The following is a 22,711-nucleotide window of genomic DNA, read 5'->3' as shown; positions in this document are numbered from 1 at the left end:
ATTCTATAGTTGTAAAGGTCAACATTGTAATGTAGTGACAGCCGTCATGAGAGGTCCACTAGTGGCCCGTGACGGTCGATGATCGGGCTACAAAGCCTAGTTGTAGTTATTAACAATATACAACATTCTTACTTAATGTACATTTTTGTCGTTTTATTTAAAACCTTTTTTAGTATCTGCCATAAATTTAAATTCCAGAATGGAAGCAAACCACCAAAGAAGGAGCGATACTGCACCGCCAAGATAAGGATATACGTTTCAGATCTCACAAGCGATTTCTGTTCTTAATCTTCACAATACAGAAAATACGTACGACGACTGAAGGTAGGTCGAGGACGCGTCGAAGGCAGTTTACAAACTTGTCCACGTCTCACTGCACTTTGTAAAGAACGAGAACCACTCAGCACTTAAATTAGATGTGCCCCACCGACACAGCAGAGACTCACTTAGATTCCGATACGAAATGGAATACGATAGAAAACTGGTCTGTAAGTGTTGGAAGTAATAAAAGGTATGCTATAGCAATAATATATCCGATAAGCATATGGATTTTTTGTATTCCAATATTAAGTATCAGCAAGGCGTCTGAATTTGCAAGGTTATCACAATAAACAACATCGGACAGAGTTGCAGTTATCCATAGCTAACCGCTATGACTGAAGCCACTCTTGTCCCAGCCTCGCGCAGTGCTGTGCGTCTGTCTGCCCCTGACCCCACCTTTCTCCGGACCATCCTCGACGGTGTCAGCACGCTTAGCGAGGCCTTCCCCTTCCAATTGTTCCTGAACCTTCACAATTACGTATATTACATACAATAAAGGATTTTCGCACACATTTGCATTCTTGATTGCACTAAAAATAATTATTTTCAAAAACTATCGATAGTAAATCAAGGCTGACAATTAGTGTTTGCAAAATGGAATGTTTTTATTGCACGAAACTATAATTATCAATTTGGTATCTAAACATAATGTTGTGTTTCATAATAACTTGAGTGGTCATGGCAGATGGAGAAGGGTTATAATAAACTTGGTCCATCTATGACTTTCTTCTTCGTTATGTTGCGTGGGCTATACGTTTAGTAACATGGCAAGTAGACTGGCTACGACCTCCCGATTTGACAGCACTACTCGCCACAAGGCATGTAAACATACAAATGATGTGATTGCAACGTGTCCTTATTATCAGTTACAATCGGAGAGTTAGTTTGTGTGTCACTCCTACATGGTCGAAGTTTAATTAAGATTAGGTGAGTGTTATTGGCGCGAACCATTTTATTTGCTCACGCTCTGTTATTGTTAACAAGTAATTATGTTGTGTGCCGATAGAAGGTCGGCAGTACGGCCAGGGTCGGCGTCGGCAGTGGCCCCAATGCACCGCCTTGGTGGACCTCGCAAACACATTTACCGATAATGTGATTGTGGTACTTTAATTAATTATGAAATATTATAGTTAATGTGCAGATCTTTTTAACATAATTTCTTCTTTTCATTTTATATAAATCTGTGTGTAGCAATCGTCTACACTACAGCAGGGTATTAGCAAATAAATCGTTACCTAAACTTCATTAACTGGTAGCAATTATGGTTAAGGAAAACCAAGCAGTAATAGCAATGTACCCGTATAACGTGCAGCAGCCTGAATACTTACCTGCAGCAGGTCGCTGACACTGCAGCGCTGGTATGTCGCCTGCATTCCGTACTCACACTGCGATGATAACTTTATCGAATGTTTTGCGTAGTTCTACAGTAATGCTGAGACATAATGTGGTCACTTATATCCCGCGGAGGGGCAATGAGCGGTGTCCGGCGTGCGGTGTCTTGAACTGCGCGTCGTGTTGCCAGAGGCAATGCGAATATTCCTATGAATAAGCCATTGTAGCTCAGCACATACACGCTGCGTCTTATATCATTATGTTTTTATAAACCTATATTCTTATAAAGGGTAAAATCGGAACGGTGTTTTGTACGGAACCTTTCGAGCGCAAGTCTGTCTGCTAACTGCAAGCAGTTAGCCACTTTTTTTTTTCTCCGTTAGTTAAATGTTTAGAACATAAGCATAAATAATCAAATGCAACCGCTTTTTCACTTTATCCTGCCCTTTTATCAAGTGTCGCGAGCTTTAAAGATGAGGCTGAAGCGTTAGCAAAAGCTTTGTCAGCCTCACCGGAATGACGCTCGGAAGGAGCACTACTCCTTAGACCCAAACATCACCTAGGTCTACCCATTATTAAATAAGTTTGATGGGTAGAATTGTAAATAATAACGAGTATATCCGTATACCTGTGGCAGACGAATCCATAGAATTTGTATGTTTTTTAGGTTTACGGGGGGTAAAGCCCCATGGGACGGCAATCCGACACTTCTGTAGAAAGATCTCCGAAACACGGAAGCTGTGACATTCATTTCTAAAATCCACATCTATAGTTTTACCACTAGTCTATTACAAAACCTCACACTGTATACAAATAATATCAAGCAAATACACTGGAAGCTTGAAAAAAGATAATAATTTTATTGTTGTTCGGAACAAAAAATATTTAAAAGCCACCACACGATCGTTTACCTATAACAACATCCTTTAGTTGAGTTCCTCACTAAATAGAGAATAAGCATTGCTTAAGTAGTTTCATAATAATAGAATATGATTGTTTGGAACTGGTGTATGCAACAAGGTATGCTCGTAGAGGATCACAGTAGCTGAGTGTCTGGAAAATTGAACAGCTCAGCTTACGAAGCTTCAACTTTTAGCAGACACCTGTATTAAGAGCAACTATTTGTTCATACATTCAGAACTTGGATGTATTATTACTTTTGACTTCTCGACTCTTTATGGAATTTAGGTTATTTGAAGTGCAGTGAGATTTGAGCAGATTTATCCTGTTGCTTGTGCAAGAGCACCGCTGTATTGCAGTCCGCATTAATCGTATAGAGATAGAATTTAGAAAAATGTGTTAGGGGATTTCCAGTCAGGTTGTTACATAATCGCGAAAACATAAATAAGGAAGGCTCATTCGGGCCGTAGGAGTAGTGCGAGTAGTGTCGATGACAGCGCGCGGCGCCGGTGGCCCAGCTCGCGGGACCGATTGCATCTCGAGTGAGATTTGATTGACAGCGCTTAGCCTTGGCCCAGTATCGGCTTTCTAATTCATCAGCTGGCATTGTTGCGCGCCGCCCTCAGGGCAGCAGTGCGTGCGGCCGCTGCAGTGGTAGCACGCGTGACCTGCGACATGAGCGCGAGCGCCGAGCCGGGCAAGCCGCCCGCCGCCGAGCCGGGCCCGCGCGAGGTGGACGCCGACAGCGTGGTGCGCCAGCTGGGCCAGGCGGGCCGCTTCCACCTGCGCGTCTACGTGCTGGTGGCGCTGGTGGCCGTGCAGGTGGGCCTGCTGCACACCACCTACATCTTCCTCGCGGCCAGGGTGCCCTACAGGTGAGCTTGCAGTTCTACTGCTAATTTGTACCTATAAAGATTTTCATTTTTTGTGTCGCTTTATAGTCACGACAGTTTTTCTTGGATAATTTTATACATTTAGATAGTTTATGATGATGAACCCCTTGATGCATTTTTTTTGTATCGTGCCTCATGGCTAGCTAAACTTGATCTTATTTTTATTATTAAAACGAAAACAGCATTTGGCTGTTTTAGTATAGGTAAAAATAATAGCCCATCAGATAGATCGTTAAAAATTATGGAATACGTATTTTTCTTTTACTGCGTCACCATAAATGGATTAATAGTAAATGACACTAACAAGATAGCAAAATCTTAAAAATATTAGCAAGGTTTTTAGTGCCCAGTGACCTAACAAGCCCACATTTCCTTCCTCTTCAGCATATAAATATTGTATGTAGGTAATATGTAATTTTTTTACGATTTGATAAAATTGATTTTTTTGTGTCCACGTGATGGATTAGACATTATATTACTAGAGAAGAACGACGCTGATCGTGAACAATATGGCTTGTTATGTATCTACGTCATACAGCTGAAACATCAACGTCTTGTATGACAAGTTTCCTGATGAACATTGAAGAGCCCTTCTCTGACAACGACCAATAATTAGTGACTTCCTACTCCGTCTCAATAGCGGGACGTCCGAATGGCATTTAACTTGTAACCGATCTACATGGACCGAGAAATTATTGTAGAGAGCATTTAAGCCTTCTGTCCTGGGCCCCGATTCTGCTATTTACAATGGCCGATGAATGAATGGCAATTGGATTAAATTAGCACTATTCGTATTTTTCAATATGCCGTATGGCGGTGGGTTTATGCATCTGTATTTAAATTGGTTATATACATATTTAAACTGATCACGCAGAGTATTTAAGTTGACCAGACACGATAACGGCCAGATTAACTAAATCGGGTAGCTAGTGATGGGGCGCACTCATGCGCATCATAACACTTTTCCAGTGCTGTTGTGTGGCGCACATCGCTCGGCCATATCATTGTGTCCCAAAATAGCTCAACAATATAAGTTATTCAACCGTAGCGCGGGTCTGGCCGCCCATCCCCGAGGCACAAATACTATTTTTTGCACGTTTTGTACTTGAGTGCAAATATCAATTCAAGGTTTTCGAACAAAATTGGCCACTCGTCATATCGATGACCGTAACAACTGTACAATAATAAAATCCAACTAATCATATTTTTTGTGAATCATCATCGGTTGTTACAGCAAATTATGATTAAAAACATAATCTGTGTAAATTTCGTATAGCTATCACGGTTCATGTAAAATAGCCTAAAGATACATGAGCGGAGGGACAGACAGAAAGCGGGGCCTCAGTAATAGAGTACCATTTGATACTTTAGGTAAGAAACCTTAAAATACTAGATTGGATTTTTGAGGATTGACCTTTGCGGTATAACATAAACTTAAAGAAAAAATACCGTATGGTGTGAAGAGTTTAATTTCCAGCTTCTTGCAAACACAAATAACTGATACTGGTAGGTACTAGGTACTGAACTGAAAATACTAGAGGCATGTTCACCATTATAACAGAGCATCCATTCGGGTGGAATGGATGCTCTGTTATAATGGTTGTAATGTTAGGTCTTTCAACAAAAGGAATATAAATTAACTTGACAGAGATTTTCTAAGTACACAGTAAATTATGTTTAACTATAACTTAACTACAGCTGTAGTTCATCGACTTCTTCCATAACAGTTATGTCAATACGCCATATGCATGTTTACGTGCAACTGAATTAATAATGTATCAAAATCAGTTAATGCAAGATAGGCTACAAAGTAGAACTTTTCAAACGATATCTCTGACAGTAATCATCGGTAAAAAGCAGGTTTAGATTTTAGTTTAAAAAAAACGGTCTATTGCAACGCTGAAAAGGCTCTTTTTCAATAAAAAATAATATATTCATGACTGTCGGACAGACCGGACAGACAGCAGAGATTAAAAAATAGGTTTCCGCTTTTACTGTTTGGGTACGAAAGCCTGATCAGACCATTTGCATGTGTGCGGTGGCCGCCGAAGTGCCTGATACAATAATGATAATAACGCTCGCTGGCGCGCTTCTTCTTTATTATATCTGTCAGGCGCATTCTATTTTAATTGTGTTTTATAAGACTCTCTATCATTATGATAATAATGTAACCCTATTACTAAGACTTCGCCGGCTGTCAATAGGCTATATCTCAAGAATTCTGATAGCTAGACTTTTAAAATTTCAGATAAAACAGAATCGCATCATCTGTGAAAATGATTAAAACTTTTAATCATCGATAGGCAATAGTAATCGAGCAATTACTCTTGAAGTGAAAATAGTGCAGCGACTAGTTCCAGATACCTGTATCTCACCGCTATCTCACACCTACGGCTATCATAAATATAATCGACGCATCAATTAAAATATCTGAGTATAATGAAGAACAACTAATTTGTGGACGCACATTAAGTTGTCCTTAATTAATAGGCACATACTTGTAAGAGAAGCCGTAATTAGGTAAATGACATGTTAATGTATTGTTTATTGTTTTCTAGATTTGGAACTAATATATTAAAACAATATTTGAGAAAAATTTAGATAACCTTCAACACAGCGCTTATTTAAAGGGTTTAATTGTATTATTGGTACTATCAATGATTATATTAATTGCAAACAGGTGGTTTATTAACACGAAAGGCAGTTTTATGGCGCTTTGTAGGGCAAGCTATAGATATTTAAACCTGTAATTGTCAACTATAAATATTTCCTCTAAGTATTGTAAGGACACAGCTCTACACCCCTTATAAATAGACGTCTGTTCTAAGTAGACATTTAGTTTTATTGACAACTCTTATTTACCAAGAAGTATCGAGTCACACGTTATCAATTCGATTTAAGTTACATTCAAATTAATGTAATACGCAATAAGTGTGTTGAGTTACTAGTATATTATCATTATTGTGCAGAATTTTCGGGTAGATACTAAAAATAAAACATTATTTGCTCTAATGTTGTTGTTGCAATCAATTAATGATCAGTTAGTGGTGTCTGCGGTGTGTCGCAATGACATGCCGCTGTTAGCGCGGGCGGCGCCGGGCGGCAGGGCTGTGTCGCTGTCGCGAGAAATCGATAGAAGCTAGAGAAGCTTTTAAAGACAGTAATTATTGAGCAAATGGTTCTTAACACTTGAGGTGAATGTGCAATGCTGTTGTGTAGGAATGTCGGTGAGATAAGTGTGTATTATATCTCTAATAACAATTTCATGGGCTGCCTGTTCCAAAAATAGTTTTTTGAAGAATAACGGCCACGTATTTCTTTAACCGAAAAAAAATGTTTCGTTTTCTAATATTAAGATCTCCCAACGCTCAACCTCATTATAAGAGAAGAACCCTCAGAGTCGCGAGTCCTAAAGCTTGTGCTTCATCAGTTTTGAAACATTGCGCTCATGTAGCATTGTGATTGCCGACAGATGGCGCTATCTACCTGAGTAGTCTCTGTTACCTAATCCTGAACTTGACTACTAATTATCGTTCATTTGTTAGAAATCCAAATATGTATAAAAAAGTGGTTGAACTCTTGGGGTCGTATGAGGACCGACATTGCAAACCAAGATGTAATTATGTAATGTGGGAACCAGTATCTCAATAGCGCATACAACATCAATGTAACAGAAGCGAGCAGCGTTACTAATGATCCTTTGTAATGGAGTCATGTGTCAAAGTGGAGATGTACGTGAACTTTCAGTGGAGATGTAGGTATGGGAATGAATATTTCATTAACTTATAGGCAAGCGGGCCGATCAGCGCGTTAAGTAACGAAGTGACGCTGCATTGTGATCAGCAAGTGAGCGTGAAGTTTGTGTTATTGCGCGACTGGTTCTAGTTAACTCGTGTCTAAGTCTAGGATTTTATAGCTCCTTCATTTACCTAACAACTGTCGACACTTTGGATGTCCTTAGAAGAGTGGTTTCTCTACATATTTTCCTGCGGAAAATAAATCCGCGGTCAAAGTGGCCCCGGAAGTAGCGCGAGCCGCGACCTGGACAGCTGCGGAAGGCTTCGGCGGTGTATGTCAATATGGCACGGAGTTGGAGGGCGGCGCCGCAGCAGGTTATATGCCGGCGTCGCATCTCCCTTGTCAGTTAGCACTCGCACGCCCGCACCGCGACCGGCGCGCGCGCATCGAACTCATTCGTCACATACCGTATTAAACTATTTACATTTACGTTATAATTGAAAATTAAAATTAAATCTGTGTTTTTGTAATAACCGAGTACCGCGTAGTTCTGTGAGTATCGCGTAGTTTTGTGAGTGTCTGGGCCGTGATGTCGAGTCCGGGTACCGCGCAGCACGCGGGCAGCGCGGGCGTGGACACGGAGCGGCTGATGCACGAGCTGGGCCAGGCGCGCCGCTTCCACCTCACCAACTATGTGCTGCTGGCGCTCAGCGTGTTCGTGGCCGCGCTCTACGCTACCAACTACGTGTTCCTCGCCGCAGACGTGCCCTACAGGTGACACCGACACACACAACAGCTTCTCTTGTAACTCTATCCAGGCCAGAAACTAGGAGCAAACGATTTTTGTATGTCATTTAGAAATATTTACCACCAGACCACAAAAAGATACGATGGAAATAAAAAATCTTTACTTTGACACTAGTGATGTTTATTTAAAAAATAAATGTGTCTGCTATTATTATAAAGACATCAAGTCATCATCAATTACGAAACAAATTTTAGTAGCATTTAAGCCTCGCCACTCATAGGCCGAGTTCAGCCGAGACTCATTATGTATAACTATTAACTATACCGTCGTCTTATCCATAGGATCAATTGCATATGCAGTATCTGAACTGCTAAAGCCAAATAATTGAAGGTATGAAGATGTAAGCATTCGGTACGATTCGGTATCCCTATACAAGGCTTGTGTTTGTAACTTCTTTGCATTGTATTGTTTTGGCTGCGACGTATTGTTTTTTTTACAATTTATAGTTTTTTTTATATGGCATCAGGCCGCGAGCCTGGCGAGCCGACCTCGGGCCATGCCATTTAAGGCGGGTAGAGAATAGGTTACTCCATACATAATCAATACAGTTACCTATTAAAAATTCAATTCATAAAATAAATTAGCAATTTGTAGATTTGATTTGAAGGCTCGCAGAATCAGATCCAGTCTATTTTCAAGGTGGTGTTGAAAGACAGATACTATTTAACTGTCAAATTAGCTTTTCAATGTGTTATGAAATCCCAGAATGGAACTAGGTGCGGCAGAACTGTTGCCTGTGTCACGTACAGTCCGCGCTCGGTTAGGGAGGCACCGAACCGATCAAACCTTAATATGATGAACTGATCTCAGTTAATACGGTTAATAACGATGTCTTGTATCTTAAATGCACTGCATATTGTAAAGTGAGGGCATCCTTTAATTAATTGTTTTGAAAAATAAAGAAAAGAAAACATTCGAAAGTATTTGTGAGCTATAGAGAGAACTACACATTAACATCAATAATTATTCATTTGCTTGACTCAAACATGAGTAAGCATGAGGGACAGTCGCAGAAGAGAAGCTTATTGTCCTAAACGTGTTTTATTTTCTAATGATGGGCTGTGTTACATGTTAATTTTGTTGGGTTTGGCTTTTATATCAATACCATTGCGTAACTTTGGTGACTCCAGATCTTATTAACATAAATTATTGTTCTGAAAGTTTATTCATCTGCTGTGAATGTTATAAACTTTATTGTAAACGTTAGTTCTGACCGTCACCTAAGACAATATATTACATTTTTATAGGAATATACATTTTGCAGTAATTAAAAGTATTTTTTAATTCACACTGAGACTCTCAGAAAACATTTAATACCACAACAAAATACAAAGTTTTAGTCTGACCCTGTTGGGCGACAATTGTGGCGTCACGAGTTAGTCCGGTCCTTAGCATAAACTAGTAACTATTAATAAAACTTAAGAAGATTATGAATATGTAATAATGTAGAGTCAGGTGGAACTAGTTAGCGACAAATGGCGCATCCTCCTAACAGGAAGCACCTTCAGGTGCGCGCGTGACATACGCGCCGAGCGGTGCGGACCGCCTAAATACTGGTCACATTGAGACAACTCCGGAATTTATTAGAATGTGATCGTCTCCCGCTCTAAATATAACCTGAAGCTGCCTCCGAACTGTTTCCTTCCTGTTGCCACATTTTTGCGGAAGTAAAAAACAATGATATTGTTTATTATGCGACGAGTGAGCAACTATCAATGACGTCTATTGAGTAGTTCATCAATGAGGCTGTTAGCGCTGGACTGTATGGTTTACGAGCGTCTTGTCTTGCTATAATATTTCGTAAGCACTCTTCTTTAAGATTTTATTAAATATAATTGTTGGAAAATTTACATCCAGGTCAAGAATGAACCTTAAACTAATCTCTAAAACATTAGCATCATATTGGCAACATACTCGTAACATACAAGGATAAAACTACGAAAAAAATTAGATTTTGATCAAAATCTCGGTCTTAGTACAGTGTGTTGAATGTGGTATCTTCTTATATTATGCTTATTTAATTACGTACAAAACGTTTTATTGTGTTATTATCACAAATCCCATTGTTATAGAGATACAATCAGGTATCATATACGTAAACGTTGTTTGTGGCGCACGTGCTCGCCTGGCGCACTCGGGAGGAAGAAACTTATGTTCACATGCAGCGTAACCAGGTCGGCGTACTCATGGACATCTTAGTAATAGAGGAGTAGCTAAGTTTGACAGCAGGCAAAAAATCCACGCTTTGATTGATTACTTTACTTTATATTTTATTACTTACTGTTAACGAAACCTCCTTTTCAAAGTGAAACCTCCTTCAAGATCCTTAGTGAAACCTCTTTCGAACCTGGGATTTGACAAGCAGTCCGCTATAAAAGACGGAGAGCTCCTAGCAACGCTCTCTCTCCGGTGTCAGCTGGCTTCGCTGGAACATCTCCGTGACCTTCGTTGTATTTATTCAGCATAGCAGCCATATTGTTATTTCGATAATTGCCATTCATACCTATTCCTTTGCAGTAATTAGAGTTTGATGTATTAACTTTAAGTTATCTTTGTAATGATTGGGTTTAATTGTTTGTGACGTAACCGTGCTTGCTTTTTAAAAACCTGTCCTCACTTCTGGTTTCTAAGATTACTTTATCGATTATACCATAAAATAATCTGAAACAGCCTAAAATGTGTTAGCAGTGGGTGTCTAACCAGTGAGCTTAATTCGAATTAAGTTAAGTACCACATTTCACAACTTGGGTTACAAGAACGAGCCTTCGACCTCAAAGGAAGACTGGTAGTCCGCTCATTACATCGTTGGCGTCACTGCACATTACTATGAACATCACTTATTTCTCTAACTACGTCAAATGTAGTTTGTATAATAGTCATGGTTATGATATGCTTAGTAAGCACATATAATTCCAAACGTTATAAGAAGGAGTGGTATCGCGCACGTGTTGCAGCGGCGAGCGCCACCGTCGCGGAATTACCGCAATTACCAGCATCCGCTAAGATCCGCTAAGAAACACCTAGTGGCTACACATACAACCTTTACCATCGGATCTCCTTAAACATGCTTATTGTGAGAATCATTAGCTTGTTTTGTATTCATGGTATTTACGCGGTTATTTTCTTGTCGCCATAACGATTTAACGTAAGAAGTTTATCCTATCGTACTGAATATTGTTGCTTCTATCCCAAAGCCCTTGTCCTTAGCTCAATGGGCGTAATGAAATAATGTAGTTCTTCACACTTCACATAATTTGCTAATACTTTGATATTTGCTATTGATGTGAAGTGTGTTGTTGTTCTTGAAATAGTTGCATGTATTTATGTCATTAAACTTGTCCTGGAAGGGTAAGAGCGATTTGAATGTATCTTCCTTGAGTGGTGATACAGATAGATGAGATTCATAAATAATAACAGCAGAACTTAGTTATCACGATGAGAGAGCAGAATGTACTTTCTGAAGAACTTTTATAACTTGAGTATTAAGCTTGCGGAAGCATCTCGTTGCCTCTGGTCTGGTGACCTGGTTCCCTGTTATTAGGCACCTCTCATTACTGCTGCCCACGCATGTCCGTTCTTTCCTGCCTGTTAGTATTTCTGGGTAAATTAGAAATGCGGTCAAGAATAGAACTAGATGAATGTTAGGAGATACATGAAAGTTGCACAAAAAACAAACATACCTTGTAAGTGTTTTTTTCGTGAAATATTTTATTAATCACAATAATTCGGCAGTCATACAGGATATGGGATGGATAGGTCGTATTTCGTCAAGTCTTCGAATTTTTATGCACATAATGTTTTACGTTTATATTGTGCATTCAAAGTTTGGTTTGTCGAATGGATCATAAGTACTGTTCTGGCGCACTCTGCTCGTCTCGAGATGTTTTGTCCGCAGCGAAACGTACTTAGATCAACTCAACAAAAACGTCAAGCTCTCATACTATTGTCAACAGTTTTTGTGATTATTAAGTCATCGTCTAAACATGTTAATGATAGCCGTGATGCTGCTTGAACCTGATGATTTGTGGTAGTTAGGAACAATTTGTGGTAACTTCGTGAAAAAACGGAATTCTGATAAAGTTGTAAAAAACAGATTTACCTCAGGCTGCTAAATGTAAATTAAATGTTAAGTTTCAATTTTATTGTTGACATAATTTATTGATTTTACTTTATTATATTCAATAGCGATGTATAATAGGATTCACATTTATTATAGCCTAGTATTTTGCATTAAATTATTTCGTATTTAACCAGTCTTGGTAGCAAACAGAAAGGTCACGACAGAATACGTTTTTGTGGACATCAAGATCATCACTGGCATAAAAAAATAACGCCTATTTAAGGAATGTTTTTATTGTAAATATAAGTAGTGAAGTAGTTTTTGCGTGTGTCTCTTGTTTTTGTTTCGCCGACCAGGGCTACTCGCTGTCGCAACTGATTTGCTTGTCAATACAATATCTCGAGCAGCACTGACCCTGACTTACTTGAGCCGCTGCAGCTTATTTATTAGTCAACTGAGGAATTACAATTGGGTACACAGTGTTCACACTCTTTAGGTGTATAGTAAGCAGTGTGACGAAATATTTTCTGTTTGAGTGTTTTCTTCTGTACCTTCAATTGTGTCTTTAAGGTTTTGCCTTTTCTTTGAGTAGGACACGTGAACACGACGTGGTTTCGCGAGTAGGTTGCAGTACTTTACTTACATGTTACTGTACTGTACAATATTATAAAAAAATGTGAACACGCAACTCAACGCTTTTAAGTTTTGCAAAAAATGACAATTATAAAACAAATAACAATAAAAAATGATGATTTGCAATCAACATTCAGCTTAGGAATAACAGGGCAGTGACTGCGTGTAGTGACTGCTTAATTGTTTGAACGATACATTTGTTAAGGAAAAGCAATAAGACACAGAGCCTAGTTTGGCGCTAGAGTCGGGCTGAATGCTATAAGCTATTTTTTATTAAAGAGTGGTACTTAGTAACCACGCACATGTGACTGGTGTTTTTACATCTATATCGCTGCAGACATTACCCAGTCTCGGCACGTGCTTGGTCAGCGTGTACCTCACAAGAATTCTGTACGACAGATACACTCGGTGTTCAAACTCGCAACTCACGGCCAACATTTATTATTTATTCATTATATTAGCTTAGTTTCAAACATTTATATTAGCTGGCAGTTTTTCCTTTTTTGGATAGAGGTGACGAGGTCACATAATATTGATGGTTATACTTGTTATCCTTAAAAAAAAAAAAAAAAAAAACAGGTTGTTTAAAGTTATTCTAGAAATGCGTAGTAAAAAAATTGTCAACGAAGCGAGAGGCCTAATATCTACGGGTATTTGATCATTAGATGAAGTGTATAAACGAATTAAGTTGAATAAAATTAATATTAGGATTTTTATATAATTCACAGATAATATAATTGTGAAAAGAGCAGAGTAATGACCTGTCAGTCATAATAAGTAGGTACAACTGAAGCATTTGTATGAGACAATATACTTACTTATATTAATTGTGGGAAACCTCTTTCTGTAGGAATATAATATGAGACCAGCCGTATAATATAATAGGAGCATAAAAAATGCCGAATGAAATGTATAAGTACCTCACGATTTATATTTAAGTATTTGGCTTTGTTTTTAATTATTCAGTTTAAATCTGCGTCTGAACAATCAGTTGAAAGAACAGGAATGTGATCGTAATTAGAAGATCTTATATATACGCACGATCTCTCAACAAGCAATTGTGGATCACACAAATGCTTGTCCTACGCGGGGAGCGAACCCGCGACACGTCGCGCGCGGTGGGATGGTTTGGTGACCTAAACCAGTCGGCTATCCGGGCAGTCGTATTTGGTTGTAGAGTCAACATGTCTGTATGTATGTTTACGTCAGTAAATGTGATAGCTGTTTCGTTATATTATGTAACTATAGTGATAGGATTCTTATTCGTCTATTAATTAACGATATTGATAAGGCGAGTGGAAGTTTTAGAATAAATACTAACACAACAAGACGTATGTGAAGGGAATATTTTGTAAAGTATGACCACTGTTATTATGTGCGACTATTTTGATACTCAGTGCAGATATCAATCTAAACTAGATCTGATTAACTAACATTAAGTTTATTCAAAACAAGCGCGACCAAAAACAAGGACATGTTGCTACCTATTTAAAATAGGGAAAACATAACATCACTGTAACACATCATGTTAGAATGTTAAGATCTTTACGATGCAGCGATGCACGATGGTATCTCAAACGGATCATATAAGTTTCCTTAACTAGTAGTCTTGTTTGTCTCAAGTATTTGTGTGGAATCATGCCTAATGTTTGTTTTGTGTTGATGCTTAAAGTATCGTTAATTTGGCTAGGCTAGGAACTAGTGAGTGTGGTTGTGGGAGATCCCATTACCGCAAACATGGATATTACGTAACTAATGTTTGATCTTTTTTGAAGACATTACAAAAAAGCATAGCTTTAACTAATTCGCATAAAATTCGTTGTCCCTCCGAAACTGATCAAAATTGATATCAGTTGTAATAATGGCTACGGATTTCCAAATTTCTCCGGACATTCGCTAGTTTCGGTTTGTGGTGACAGTGTTATCAACATTAATTACTGTGTTCTTGGGGTATTGATGTCGTGTAGGTCTCTGACTGAGGACAGTTCATTAGCTACGTGTCTCCTCCACGCAGCTGGTGTGAACAAGTTATTGTGAGACATTAGCTGCGGTCGTCGCCCACTTAACGCACTCCGTTACACTAACAAATATTACTGTTAATGCTTTTGTTGTAATAAACACTGTCACGGCTAATTGTCTTCAATTACCCTAGATAATATAACTTTGCTTTGGTCTTTCGAGACGGTTATACAAAATGTATCGGTAGGCTGTATTGTCGAGTGTTACTCGTATTTGTATTATTGTGAAGTATATTCTGTGTATTGTTAGGTCTGGGCGCACTCACGTGTGACGGCAGATATAATCTGCTTATTACAATAATTGCCTGAAACATTCTGATGTTTTATGATGAGGTATTTTCTGCAGCGGCCGCGATATCCCTGCCTTTGCCCTTGCATTGAGAGGCGCTAGTCAATGTTCAAATAGCTTAAATCACTTAATCATTTGATTCGTTTACTCATTGCTTATTAAGCTAGTTTGTATTTTTTGTCTGATAAAATATGTTCTGTGTTACTTCTATAATTTCATATAAATATTATTTTTCTTTAATAATTCTGTTTACAAGGGTAAAAACGGAATCCTGTTATTGACGCACCGCAGTCTGTCTCTCCAGCTGATATATTATGAACCATAATAACTATTCAGTTACAAATTACACAGATAATTAATTTCTGTTGTTGCTATAATATCGAACTAAAACGGCTAAAAATAAAGATTGAAATCTTTAAATTGATTCGTCTCAAATTTGAAAGTTTCTTTTCTGTTGCTCTTTTTTACGGAACTCTCCGACTCGAACTTGACCGGCGATATCAATTTCAAAGACGTGTAAAGTTGATTACGCTATTCGCAGTAACTAATTGTAGTTGGAGGCACGTCCCTACTGCAGCTACGTGCTGTAATCTTGAATCAATCGTGACAGTTCGTGTATCTAATATAATATAAATAATGTTTACTGTGCATCTTGTGTACATAATACATTAAACATCACCATTATCATTAAGTCTAAGCCACCAGCACTACTCTAGTCATCACGATTACTCTTCAGTTAATAATGGATCAGAAATACCAACCTATTAATTTAAGAAATAGCGGAAGATATAGGTATTGACATTGCATTTAAATTGTATCTTACGTTAAGTTACATCAACATCATCACTAAGGGCTTTATTTAATAGACAGTCAAGTGAAGATGAAACTCAGTCGTTACCACGCTAGATTCACCGCGTGCGTATTCGATTCCCGAGTAGAACAAACATTTAGTGGTCCACAAGTACTTGTTCTGAGTCTGGGTGTGTTTGTGCATATGATTTGAATTTTTATGAAATCAAATTAGTTAAAAAAAAGAGATAAGATTTATTACTTAGGTTTTCATCCAATCCAAGTGTTACCAATGACGTGACGCTGTCTGTGCTAGCACTATCATTTGTTTTGTAATGATATGCTGCAGTAATCAAACGTCTAAAGAGAACGAGTAGTGATTGTATTTATATTGTCTCTCTGTAGTGATCAGTAGGTAGTGTAGGTAGTACAGATAATAATCCATTCACTAAGACTTGTACAATGTTTGTTGGAAGCTTAGCGAGTAATGATGAGCAGCCGACTTTATGACTGTCTATGTACTTGTGTGTTATTGTTAAACTGCTTATTTGTATATTGTAAAACATATGTTATTAAAGTATTTTATGACTTTTCAATATTAAGTTTTAGAACTTAAAGAAGATTACGATCCTTCAATGCAGATTGCATTGAAGGATGGTAATCATGTAGAAAATAATGATTTAAGCCAACTGTCACGTGAATGCCTTAGTGCGGGGATTACAGGAGGGTGCTGAAGTACATATTTAGATAATAACCCGGGCAATAGAGCATTTTGCTAGAGAGCAGATACGATTTTTTTTCATAATTAATAAGCTTTGTTATAACATCATCAAAATGAAAGTTTTTCTCTTCTTTACCAGGGTTATCTTGAACAGGTATAATATGCATAGACTACAAAGCAAACCTGCTATATTTTTAATAACTGGTTTTCAGTACTGTAATTTCTTCTTCGTTATACTCAAGTTTTTATTAAAGGAAAGGGTTGAACTAGTTATGTTGTGTCGCAGATGCGTTGTCCCGGAGTGCGAGTCGGAGAGCAGCTCGGAGTACCGCCCGGCGTGGCTGGCGGGCGCGCTGGGCGGCGCGGCCGAGGCCAGCGTGCACGCGCGCTGCGAGCGACGCGCGCCGCTCGACCCGCAGCTGCCCTGCACGGAGGGCACCGCCTTCGCGCAGGACCCGCTGCCCTGCGACCACTGGCTCTACGAGGCCAACAACACCATCGTCGCCGAGGTAACACACCACATTGACCTCACATCAGCTAGGACAACCAGTAGCTAGGTAGGTATCTGCCACAAATCTCGTCTGTTAATAACAAGTGAAAATGCCGAATGATATGAAGTCCGGAAGGCATACAACTATCAGCAACAGGTAGTCTGTTATCTGTATATAAATTCTGCGTGTTTGATAAAGTAAGCCACGTGTGAGCGGACGAGTAAGCGTGTGTCAATATTGCAAGTCGCAAGGAAACCCGGTTGCATTGGTATTGAACTACGGTAAGGCTACCGCGGCTAACCTGCCTTACATAATGCGCGACAGATGTACTCACAACAATGCGCACTCAGAAGGAGCATTCGGAAAAGTGATTCAAAATATTACGGTCATGTGGTTTAAACCAGCCAAGGGCTGAGAAAAGAAAAAACTCCCATAAATAATAATAATAATAAACGTTTATTTTCTCACCACAATATAAACACATTATATATGTACATTTTAGAGTCTCATAAAAATAATAAGTAAACAGTATATTGACTGGTGCCTAAGCTAGGCTTTATGAGCCTGTATTTCAGGTCACCAGGTCTCCACCCTTTAGCCATTATTGCTTTTTACAAAAATAGGTCGAGAACAACTTGTTAGGAACCCTTTGTCGTTAGGAAATGCAACGATACGTTGAAAGTTCCACTAAGGAGTATGACTACTACTAATTTAGCAATGTAATGGTGGCTGGTCGAGTCTGGATGATGCTGGCACAGGACCAGTAGAAATTGGCACGAGAAAGGGGAGGCCTATGCCCAGAAGTAGGAGGGCAGAGGCTCTAGATGATGATGACGGTGAATGTTGTCCGTGGGTGCGACTTCTGCATGAGCGTGCGTCGTGTAGTGATAGCGCGCGCGTGCACAGGTGTGTTGTGACTCGCGGTGTTATGCGCTGTTGTTGACCGTCGAACAATGGCCCTGATTTACATAATATTACATAATTATCACTTCTATAAAATACAAGTGATAACATCTGAGTTTCCTCTTTGTTTGTGAATTTATCTGATTAGTACGGCACGTGAGTGTTCTTATAGGTTTTATGTAATGTTGTAATGTTAATAAAGACAACTTAATCCTTAAACTTAATACACTATTAAACGCCTAAATATACTACTAGCCAAAAGAAAGACGCTTAAAGGATACTTTGGCCAGTTTGTTTCAGCTGACAGAAGTTAATGAGACAACAAAGTTAAGGCTTCTCATAATATTAACGGAGATCTTCATACGACAAATAATATTGTAGATAGCCTTTGAAGGTGTTTTGTGTTGTTGGAGTACGATTCACAATCTTATAAGTGGCTTTTTGTGAGTTATCCCTCCATTAATCATTAAAGGACCAAGTTGTGTTTATGATGTTCAAGTCTTACTTGATTATTTTATGAAGTACCTACCTTCATTCATAGTCGTAAAGTTACAAGAATCTAGTTGGCACTGTAATCAAGAAGGTCTTTTTTTGTTAGAAGAATGTGTAATTAGCTAATTTACTACAAGTATCATAGTTCCACAGTGCTTAGGACATACCGTGGCCGGAAGTTAGGCAATGTTCAGAATATTAGACACGCATATTGTATCATCATGAAGGGGTCGCGGCTCACTGCGCGCGCTGCCCGCTCTGGCCCCGTGCTCTACGCCAGATAACTGGTGAACTGCTACTAGCTCCTAATGTAATATTGATTCCTTTAATGAGTAAACAAAAAATAAAAACAAAATCAAACTCATCTACGTACTTTGTCTTAAATAATTAATACTCAATACTCAACATTTTTATTGCACTTCATATGTGTTATTGTACTATAGAAAACCTTATAAGATCCGAATAACTTGAAATCATTTGTTTTTCGCAGTTCAACCTGGCGTGTCAGGAATGGAAGCGCACCCTGGTGGGCACGGTGCACAACATCGGCATGCTGGTGTCGCTGCCCATCCTCGGATACATCTCCGATCGGTATGCTATTTAAATATCTCTTTTATATGGTTTGTGACAACTTTATTAACATTTCGTAAGTTTATTGTCCTTATCTTTCTCATTGCAGTTGGGGCAGAAAGCGAGCCTTAATTTTAAGTTGCACATTGGTGGGAGCCATCGGTACTTTAAAAGCTTTTTCCGTTTCCTACGAGATGTACATCGCGGTGGAGTTCCTGGAGACCATCGCCGGCGCCAGCGCCTTCCCCGCCGCCTACATTCTGAGTAAGGAACTCACACAGCTCCCATTCTGTGTCCATAATTTTTTTACGGAATTTACTAATTTAGATTCTGTTTATTCCAGCTATCGAATTACTAGGACAAGACAAGAGAGTGCTAACTACAGCCTTCCTGGGCATAATGCTGGTGTTGGGAGGACTGAGCTTCGCTCTTCTAGCGAAGGCCTTCCAGTACTGGAGAACTTTCATTCTCGTCGTATATCCGCCATCTCTGCTATTCTTACTGTACATATACTTCCTGCCAGAGAGCATACGGTGGCTGTTATCTAAAGGACGAAAATCGGAGGCGGTGGAGATCATAATGCGAGCCGCGAAAATGAACAAGGTCACGTTGTCTGACGAGACGATGAAACAGTTGTCGGAGGAGAAGGTCAAGCCACTGGAGGAGAAGAAAGATGAGAAGGCGGCGGAGGGGCTGTGGACGCAGGTGCTGCAGTCACCCATCATCATGACGCGGCTGGCCATCTGCTCGTGGTGGTGGATCACGTGCACGTTCGTATTCTACGGGCTGGCCATCAACTCGGTGTCGCTGGCGGGCGACAAGTACACCAACTACATGCTGGTGGTGAGCGTGGAGGTCATCGCCGTCGTCACCAACGCGCTCGTGCTGGACCGTTTCGGCCGCAAGCGCACACTGCTCTGCGCGTACACCGTGTGCGGCCTCGCTTGCGTCGCCATACCGTTCGTGCCTAAATGTAAGGCACACATATTACTATATACCTAGCTTTGCTGTGAGTGACAACGAAGGATTTTTTGCTATTTAAAAAAATAATTGATAATTATTCTCTGTTAATAGCGATAAACGTAACTATTAATTGTCACCCAGATAATAAGCAAAAAACCTGAATACCTGATGCAATATCGCGATTTAATTCTGATGTGAATTCATTTATACCTCTACTTACAATGATTATTATTGTCTATCGTGTAGGTCGGTATCGTAGGACGGGCCTGTTGGTCTAGTGGTTAGTGACCCTGACTGCTATACCGGAGGTCGTGGGTTCGATTCCCGCCCAGGATAAATGTTGTGTGATGAGCATGATCATTTGTTCTGGTGTCTGGGTGTAATTTATCTATAATATGTATGTATTTAGAAATATATAAGTAAGTTTATCAGTTGTCTGGTTACCATAACACAAGCTCTGCTTAGCTTGGGATCAGATAACCGTGTGTGAGTTGTCCCAAAAAAAAAAAAAAAAAAAAAAAAAAAAAAAAAAAAAAAAAAAAATGAATTATGCATTTCTCGAAGTAGAAATTAGTGACATGATGACCATTCCCAATAATTCCCATAGATGATATTGCATGCTATTTCTATTTAATTAAGTAAAATATTTTTTACAAAATCGTCTTACGCTGCCAAAGGTTGCCAGAAAACATGGTTATCTATGTGTAAAAAAGTAAATCTTTCTTAGCTTCCTTAACTATATCACATTACTCTCGTTGTTGTAGCGCTGCCATGGCTGGCGACTCTGCTGTACCTCCTGGGTAAGATCGCCATCACGCAGGCGTTCAACGGCATCTACATGTACACGTCGGAGCTGTTCCCGACGCATGCGCGCCACAGCCTGCTCGGCTTCTGCTCCATGGTGGGCCGCATCGGGTCCATCGTCGCGCCACAGATGCCGCTACTGGTCAGTTCTAGCACTAGCTAATGTTCAAATCTACATATTATCTGTTTTGGCTATATATTACTATATATTTTCCCAGGATATTATTATTATATATTATATTAAATTTATTATTTGGTTTGTTGACAAATTCCGTCACAGTTACTGACACATTGAAGGACTATACTGATTTGGGATTTAAACTTGCAGGCGATTTACGTGGAGTGGCTGCCGTCGGTGCTGTTCGGATCGACGGCGCTGGTGGCGGGTGCGCTGATGCTGACCACGCCGGAGACGCTGAACACGCGCCTGCCCGACACCATCCGCGAGGCGGAGCAGATCTCCCGCCGCGCCGAGCCCGCGCCCGCCGACCAGCTGCAGATGACCACCAGGGCGTGACCACACGCCACACACCAGGGGCAACCACCATCACCGACACTGTGGAAATCTGTTAAACTTATTTGGCATTTCTGTACCCAGATCATCAGGTCTCACTGGCTTTGAGTCAAAGACTGGAAGCATAGTTAACTTTGGAATGATTGCCACGAAAATAGTGTGGATACTAAACTTTGTAGATTCTTTAAATAACGTACAGCTCGGTATTGAGACTGTGAATTTTACAACAAAGGATAAGTTTTCTTCTGATCATTAGTGATTTAAACTTCTTCAACAATATCAATAAACGCTACACATGAAGGAATGTCAAATACATTTAGATTTTTAGGTGGTGATGGTGCCCGGCCCTGCTACTGACAGTTACCATCAACGCCCTGCATGACTGTAATCATTGTAAACTCTATGTTATATAGTGTTGCATGACAGAAAGATCAATGTTTTTGTGAATAGTTTTAAGTAAAAATATTATATTTGAAGTAATTTTAATACAAAACGGTGCTGGCTATCGTTTTGTAACCATTCTTATCATATGCTACATACCCCTAGACTACAGTACAATTCATAAATTACTCGATTCTTTATTATGAAGAATTTGTTACTTATATTAACTTTTTATTTTTTTCATCATTTGAACGATATCCATTCGTCATTCGTTTTTGTTATAAACTTTTCTGTGCCGTATAACTTTGCCAACACCTAAAATTTATAGTTGATCAATCTTGAAGATTTGATGCGACATACTTGTAAACTAATATTTATTATTATTTTGTTATTTATTTAAGTACATTACTCACAGTTTCTGCAAGTTTTTGTTATGATAATTCTAACTGTTAATGACACGTGATTGAGTACACAAGTGTTGAAGTTGTGATATTAAATTATAATAAACATAGCAAGTCGTTGTGAACATGCTGATTATATGTATTGAGTAGCAGCTATTTTTACAGCTATAGTGACAAACCCGAGGCTCAACAAGGTAAATAGAATAATATAAAACATATTTATGTGTATTTGTGTCTGTGTCAGTACAACATGTAAATAACATACGCATTGTATGTACACTGTGCGACTCTTCTGTAAATAAATATAACTTATTATTGTATCTGTGTATTACTTATTTAGTTGTATTATAATAGGTTTACACTTGCTACAAAGAGAACGCTACACACGTCTTCACATCAGAATTTAGTTTTAACTACTCCCACTGCACCTCCTGGCGCTAGCGTCGTCTTAATGTGTATCATAATGACAAGAATTAAACATTACTGACTACTGTAACGCCGTTTTGTTTTGAAAAACAGTGACGTCCCTCAGAAGAATTAATTAAAAATTTAGCACTCTTATCTGTCAAATCTTATAGCAATTGTTAATAATTGCGTCCGCTTAACGATAGACATGGCAGCAGATAATATGGATCCTACATTGAGTTTCTTAAAATTTGCCAATTGTCATCTCTCAATGCCCAAAGGTTG

At 39.2% G+C, this 22,711-nt stretch overlaps 1 protein-coding gene across 1 annotated transcript; it reads left to right on the top strand.

Annotated features, from left to right (window-relative positions):
* Nucleotides 1–7,218: 7,218 nt before the first annotated feature.
* On the top strand, nucleotides 7,219–22,341 carry LOC113505941 (organic cation transporter protein-like). Its single transcript, XM_026888821.1, has 7 exons — nucleotides 7,219–7,958; nucleotides 16,789–17,011; nucleotides 18,879–18,979; nucleotides 19,068–19,222; nucleotides 19,302–19,931; nucleotides 20,686–20,867; nucleotides 21,054–22,341. The coding sequence occupies exons 1-7, from the start codon at nucleotides 7,774–7,776 to the stop codon at nucleotides 21,240–21,242; spliced, it is 1,665 nt and encodes a 554-aa protein (XP_026744622.1). The 5' UTR covers nucleotides 7,219–7,773; the 3' UTR covers nucleotides 21,243–22,341.
* The last annotated feature ends 370 nt before the right edge of the window (nucleotides 22,342–22,711 follow it).

The sequence above is a fragment of the Trichoplusia ni genome, chromosome 27 (genome assembly GCF_003590095.1).
Source record: "Trichoplusia ni isolate ovarian cell line Hi5 chromosome 27, tn1, whole genome shotgun sequence".
Classification (NCBI taxonomy): domain Eukaryota; kingdom Metazoa; phylum Arthropoda; class Insecta; order Lepidoptera; family Noctuidae; genus Trichoplusia; species Trichoplusia ni.
The sequence above is the reverse complement of the archived record's forward strand: the minus strand, read 5'-3'. Positions and strand labels throughout refer to the sequence as shown.

Coding starts and splice junctions, on each gene's coding strand:
- LOC113505941 (XM_026888821.1), top strand. CDS start 7,774: ATGTCGAGTCCGGGTACCGCGCAGCACGCGGGCAGCGCGGGCGTGGAC. Junction 18,980..19,067: donor CTCGGATACATCTCCGATCG/GTATGCTATTTA, acceptor TTCTCATTGCAG/TTGGGGCAGAAAGCGAGCCT. Junction 19,223..19,301: donor CCCCGCCGCCTACATTCTGA/GTAAGGAACTCA, acceptor TGTTTATTCCAG/CTATCGAATTACTAGGACAA.